Source organism: Sinocyclocheilus rhinocerous, unplaced genomic scaffold (genome assembly GCF_001515625.1).
Source record: "Sinocyclocheilus rhinocerous isolate Xijiao unplaced genomic scaffold, SAMN03320098_v1.1 scaffold3047, whole genome shotgun sequence".
NCBI classification, from domain to species: domain Eukaryota; kingdom Metazoa; phylum Chordata; class Actinopteri; order Cypriniformes; family Cyprinidae; genus Sinocyclocheilus; species Sinocyclocheilus rhinocerous.
Genome location: NW_015662947.1, coordinates 361,130 through 368,541, shown reverse-complemented (window position 1 = coordinate 368,541; position 7,412 = coordinate 361,130). Strand labels below are relative to the sequence as shown.

General features: G+C 35.3%; 1 protein-coding gene across 1 annotated transcript; it reads right to left on the bottom strand.

The window, feature by feature from the left end:
* Positions 1–2,271: 2,271 nt before the first annotated feature.
* On the bottom strand, positions 2,272–7,412 carry LOC107728522 (transmembrane protein 196-like). The gene is made up of 3 exons (XM_016538724.1): positions 7,248–7,412; positions 3,488–3,544; positions 2,272–3,251 (listed from the first exon to the last, which is right to left on the bottom strand). The coding sequence occupies exons 1-3, from the start codon at positions 7,410–7,412 to the stop codon at positions 2,976–2,978; spliced, it is 498 nt and encodes a 165-aa protein (XP_016394210.1). The 3' UTR covers positions 2,272–2,975.

Genomic DNA, 7,412 nt, shown 5'->3' with positions numbered 1-7,412 from the left:
ACAGCTGTCAATCGATGTTCAAACGTGTTGGTAATTAAAGTTCGATTATAGTTTAGATTATAGCCGAAATTCCTTTAAAGATTCGACTGCCACGAAAGTCATTACATAATTCGAATACTGCCTGTAAATGCTTGTATAGCCTATTCACATCGCAGACTAGGCTACTTTCTGCTGTTATAGGCACTTAAAGCTCCAATCAGCTGCTGACACGTTTCACCAGCAGATGTCGCTGTTGTATTGTAAATTCAGAATATTCTCAGGGTCATTCACCAGCATGCTTGTTCTTGGTTATTAAGTAACAGCTTGGAGTTTTCCTTCTGTTACTACTATATTTTCGCTTTTTGGCATTCAGTAGTCAATCAGTACCAGAGAACCCTGATTAGAGATTTTGTAATGTGCTTTGAACACAGCCTGGTTATTAGTTTAAAATGAGTCTTTCTGAGGAGACCTGGATGCAGATCCGAGAGTTTATGGCAGCTTTATGGTAGTGAGGTGCTCCTGTTGTGCATGGCATGCTTCACTGGAACTGCCTGACAGGCCAGAGAAAACAGTCAGTGTAATCGTTTCCCCTCTCTAGCTCTCTCTCTCTCTCTCTCTCTCTCTCTCTCTCACACACACACACGCACACACACACACACTCAGACAATTACCCATATAGATAAAAAGTATGCCTATGCTGTTCCTTTTTAACTCTATAAAGCTACTGTATCTATATATACTGTATCATATACAAATTTCTAAGGCCTCTAAATGATCAACATGACCAAAACTTTGCTGTATAACCTGTTGTACACAAGCTACTACATGCCTTCTGCCCTCAGATTGATCGTTCATATTTTTAACAAGTAAAAGACCCTGTAGTATAATTCTAAATATATCCTCCTTCAGGTCGTAGTACAAGTGTCTTTCTGCTGTGAAATCTTTTCAGATTTTTATAAAGTAAATGTAAGAATAACTTTTATATTGTTAGTAATATTTCGAGATGAACACTTATTGGACTAAGAAAAATCCAAATGTATCTCATATGATATGCAAGGCTTTTGATGAATGTTTATTTGTACATCTCTCAATCATCATTGTATTGCACTGCATTATGTTTCACCCCCATCCCAAAATAAAAACTACAGAGCTTTAATAATAAAACTAAGCATTTAAATATCATCTTACTAAGACATATTATTGAGAAATATAGAGTGAAAACTGATATTTATATGCATTATGTAAATACTCTGCTATACAGTTATACAGATCTTATTGATTTACATTATGTTTATATAATATACTTATATTTTGGCCATATAAATATCAGCAACTGCACCAAAATGCAAATTTTTGCTCAGTTTGGGCCTCTGAATAAAACTAAGGTGTTTTTCCTCCTGGAGTACGAGCTCCTCTCTCTCTCTCTCTCACACACACACACGCACACACACACACACTCAGACAATTACCCATATAGATAAAAAGTATGCCTATGCTGTTCCTTTTTAACTCTATAAAGCTACTGTATCTATATATACTGTATCATATACAAATTTCTAAGGCCTCTAAATGATCAACATGACCAAAACTTTGCTGTATAACCTGTTGTACACAAGCTACTACATGCCTTCTGCCCTCAGATTGATCGTTCATATTTTTAACAAGTAAAAGACCCTGTAGTATAATTCTAAATATATCCTCCTTCAGGTCGTAGTACAAGTGTCTTTCTGCTGTGAAATCTTTTCAGATTTTTATAAAGTAAATGTAAGAATAACTTTTATATTGTTAGTAATATTTCGAGATGAACACTTATTGGACTAAGAAAAATCCAAATGTATCTCATATGATATGCAAGGCTTTTGATGAATGTTTATTTGTACATCTCTCAATCATCATTGTATTGCACTGCATTATGTTTCACCCCCATCCCAAAATAAAAACTACAGAGCTTTAATAATAAAACTAAGCATTTAAATATCATCTTACTAAGACATATTATTGAGAAATATAGAGTGAAAACTGATATTTATATGCATTATGTAAATACTCTGCTATACAGTTATAGAGATCTTATTGATTTACATTATATAATATACTTATATTTTGGCCATATAAATATCAGCAACTGCACCAAAATGCAAATTTTTGCTCAGTTTGGGCCTCTGAATAAAACTAAGGTGTTTTTCCTCCTGGAGTACGAGCTCCATATTCTCTTATATCACACTATATGAGCCATACAAGCCTAGTGTATTAAATATAATACTCACAAAACACATACAAAGATGCTGGTGTTTATGTTTTATTATTTAAAAAAACATTTTGTCTAAATATTGGTTAAACTGTTCCATTAAAATGTGTGTTAGGCCCTACAGGGGTCATTTCTTCCACCTGTGCATGATTATCATTTCTATTTATGCTGTTCTTCATTTTGTAAGAAATCATACCTTGACAAAGGCTACTTGTTTGGCCGAAATGTTGGTAATAATAAATTGTGGTTAAGAGAGTGTGCAGTTATGATTTTTCTTCATTAAGTTTCCTCCTTTAACTTGCAAGGTTTGCATTTGTTTTGCTCTATTAAGGGTTAACACTAATTAAAATCACACTGACCTTTTAAACTTTCAAGGTTTTAACATAATTATATTGCATTCTTCATTATTGCAAACTGACACCATCACACCTGACTCTTCATTCACTGACAGTTAAAACTGTCTGGAATGTGGTAATTGATCAGCATACCAGGAACAAAGTAGACTAACTCACCAAATACATTACTTAATGATATATGAAGGTTACATTTATCCGACAAAACAAATCCTTTAGAATGATCATATTCCAGGATTAATTTTTTATAGAACTTTAACATGAATAACTTTGACATGAACCCGAATACCTGCTATCTCACAAGAGACAAATTATCATGACTTAACTTAAACTAAGCAGTTCTATAAACCAAATTTACACTTTTAATAAAATAGATCTCGCAGTCCCTAGATAGCTCATTCGCATGTCGCCTTCACCTTCTCGGCCATCTCCACAGAATGATGCAGCGAAATATCCCTTTCCAGAAACAGTCTTTTCTGTTCACAGCTGGCAAGTCTGCAGGTGAGCCAGGTGGAGAGGGTGCAGCTCAAGATGCCCAGGCTGGCCAGGCAGAGGAAGGCCAGGTGCAGAGAGTACAGGCTGTTGGCCCGTTTCACAATTGCACGCAGAAACTGGACGTTGAGAATTCCCCCAATAAGTCCACAGATACAACAAGCTGAAAACAGGATCATCTGTGAAATGAGGCGGGACAAAACAGGTATGAGATAACAGTAATTATGCAGTGTTGACTACTATATAAACAGCTTCTTATTACACATTAGTATCACGAAAGTGATAAAGCAGGGATTACAGGCAATGTTTACAAGCCGGTGTCAGTGGCTTACAATGGCTATTATCTTTGTGAATGTGTGTTTAGATTAGATAAGAAGTATTTATATTGTTGCGCCTTGTGTCACTGTACTCTTACAGTCAGTCCAGTTCTTTTCTTCGCACACAGTATCCCACATAGTCCACAGACAAGAAACTGAAAAACAGAGATGTGTTACTAAATCTAAATCAAATTCTCGTACAGTTTCAAATTACACATTCTGGATATCATATTTTAGTTGAACATTGCATATTGTGAAGGTAATCACCCTAATTAATCCTTAATAATCCATAATTACTGTCAAATGTATTTTGAGTTAAACAGTAGACCTATTTAAAGTGTGATTTAAAAAAAAAAAAAGCAATGTCATATTGCACATTCTGGATATCATATTTTAGCTTCACATTGTATATTGTGATGTTAGAAATCACGCTGATTAACTCTATGCTTAAAGGGGACATCGGATGCAAAATTCACTTTTACATGGTTTTTGAGTATAAATGTGTCTTAGCAGTGTGGACACAACTACCCTACAATGATAAAAATCCATTCACTCCTTTTTTTTTTTTAATCCCCAAAAAACCTGAACAGTCTTGATTTTCTGAGCAGTATGACGTCATACTGCTCAGGCCCCGCCTACGACCGCTGACAGACTGTCCCGTATTAGCATATTTCCACCCACAGCCAGTTGTACGCTGTCTGCCATTTTCTCTGTGCTCGAGCAGCTGTAGCGACAACATTCCCCTTGTCCAAATACCCGCACTTGTGGTCTTTGCACTTGACCACTTGACTACTTATATGATGTATTTCCTGTATTTGGTCCAAGTGTTCAAGTGAGCATGAAGACCACAAGTGTGTGTAAAACTTTTCATTACCTGATGGGATACACTTATAGTGTTGTAAAAATGCAAGTGTTTACAGAGATTTATTTTTATTTTCAATACTTTGCATTTAAAAATCTACTTCTAAATGTCTGTTCAGTAGTCCCTATAACAAATGACAATTTAATTTTGTGGTGCTTATAATTAAGTGATAAAAAGCAGTTGCAAATGTTGTACAAAATAATTATCGCCACTACTCATTTGCACCAATAAAACGTGCAACTATTTGTTTTACTACCAAATTATACGTAATATCTAAATATTATTAATATTTAACATACATTGGAAAGGTTTCCGTGACCTCTCGCGAGATCTCGCCAAAAAGTCTCACGATTTATTTCCACAACATGATGCACACTAAGCACACTAAGAGTTAGTGTGGATTTTGTGTGCGTTAAGGGCACTGCGCTTTGGCGTTTTTAAGACCTGTGACAGTCTTGCGCACTTCCTTCCTGTCGCTCGCATGTGCTCTCAAGTGGCCAAGACCACAAGTGTGGGTATTTGGACAAGGGGAATGTCTCGTAAGCAGTGCAGGTGTTTTGTAGTTGGATGTAAAAGTGTACATAACAGTCTTCATTTCTCCCGACATGAAAGCCACTGAGGACGCAGTGGATAAGTTTTATTTTTGATGGTACCGAATACACAAAAAACGGAAGAGAGGAGCGGGGTGAGCAGTAATTTAAAGAGGCATGCACCGAAACGGGTCACCCTGAACAGAGCCGTTTTGACAAGGTAAAAAGGTATTGATTTACAAGACCATTGAGGATTTTTATGACGGCGTTTTAGTGCCACGTAAAAAAAAAAATAAAATTCTAAGATTACGACATTAAAGTCATAATATTTTGAGAAAAAAAGTAAAAATTACGAGAATAAAGTTGAAATATTTTGAGAATATAACACAGGACAGATCATCGTCTTGCCACTGGTGCACCGACGGAGGCCCAGCCGCGGCAAGCCACTGGTGGCGTGCCACCCAAAAAACTCTGGCAGACCGACAGCATTTTTAGATTGGTTGGCTTGCCGATGGTGTGCTGACGGTGGTCCGACCGTGTAAAGCCGCTGAATTTGTGCCACCCAAAAACTGCTGGAAAAAAATGCTCATTGTTTGCTGGGGAGTATACTATCAAAATATTATAACTTTAATTTCATAATTGCCACTACTTTATTCTCGTAGTTTCGACTTTATCCTCTAAATATTTCGACTTTATTCTCGTAATTTCGACTTTATTCTCAAAATATTTCGACTTTATTCTCGCAATTTTGACTTTATTCTCAAAATATTTCGACTTTATACTCGTATTGCTACGAGTACGACTTTATTCTCGTAATTTTTTTTTCTCAAAATATCACAAATTTAATCTCGTAATCTTAGATTTTTTAATTTTTTAATGTGGCACTAAAATGCCGTCGTATAATTTGAACCAAAGTATATTGCAGACATTTCATGAAGACCCTAAAGAATCATACCAACTTGTGGAAAATGGGCATCCCATGTCCACTTTAAAAATAAGAATAATTACTGTATTTAAACTCAGGGGCGTAGATTACGCGGGGGACGTGTCCCCCCTCCCCATTTTAATATCACGTAAATTTGTCCCCCGCACTTTTTCGGGCAAGTGTGTTCGCATAGAGGTTTTCAAGAGCCGGTGTGAATAAATATAGATTTAAATTCAAAGAGACAGGATAGTCTGTGCATGATCTGATGTTTCATTCGGACCCAGAATAAGCCGAGATGAACATCGAGGAGCGCTAAACACTCCGTGCAGTGTGTGTTTCATTCATACTCAAAGCCGGAGGGCGCTCTCCCGCAGAAAGTCGTACGAGGAATTGAAAACAGTTGTTTTCACAGAAAACAGAAACGTTTGGAAACATGAAGACATTAAACATACGATTGCGACAATATATGTTTTATTTGTGTTTGTCAAGTCATCTCCAGGTAATAAATAAAGTATATGAACAATGCAGTGCTAATTGACATTTATTAGAGTATAGAAACTATTCTGCCTTATTATGTGATAAAAAAGTTTTGTAGTATATAAACAAATCATTATTATTGGTTATTGTCCAGCAGTTATCTGATTTCTAAGCCAATTAAAAGCTAGAAATTAGAGAAAAATTTAAGTTGCCTATACACTACCAGTCAAAAGTTTTTGAACAGTAAGATTGTTCATATTTTTTAGAGAAGTCTCTTCAGTTCACTAAGCCTGCATTTATTTGATCCAAAGTACAGCAAAACAGTAAAAATTTGAAATATTTGTACTAGGCTATTTCAAATAACTGTTTTCTATTTGAATATATTAAAAAATTTAATTTATAGTGATTTCAAAGCTAATTTTTTTGCATCATTACTCCAGTCACACGATCCTTCAGAAATCATTCTGATATTCTGATTTGCTGCTCAAAATTTTTTTTTTTATTATTATGATGTTGAAAACAGCTGAGTAGAATTTTTTCAGGTTTCTTTGATGAATAGAAAGTCCAGAAGAACCGCATTTATCTGAAATATAAATATTTTGTAACATTTTAAATGTCTTTATCATCACTTTTGATCAATTAAATTAAAGCATCCCTGCTAAATAAAAGTGTTGATTTCTAGAATTACTTTTCAAAAAAATAAAAATTATACTGACTCTAAGCTTTTGTATGGTATAGTGTATAATGTTACAAAAGCTTTTTATTTCACTGAGCAGAAGAGACTTCTTAAAAACATTAAAAATCTTACTGTTCAAAAACTGTTGACTGGTAGGTTATATAGATTACAGAAATGTTATATTGTAATGTTTATATATGTTATATTAATATATATATAACATTTCTGTCCCCCTCACTTCTGAAATGATGGCTACGCCCCTGTTTAAACTATTAGTTAAAAAAAAGAAGTATTTAAATGTAATTCTTCAAAATACTACAAATATAATACCTTATTTAATATAGTATATAAATCTCATGCAGAAGATACATTAAGATCTCTTACTTACACACACGCCGCTCCATATCGGTGTGGAGAAGGAGGTTTGGCTTTTCTGTAGCCAGTGGGCTTGTATGATCCCCAGCACACCCAGAGAGATGCAGGACACCCCGAGTCCCATATGAAAGACAGAGAGGACCAGCAAACTCCAAACAAGCGCTCGCCTGGTGCACAT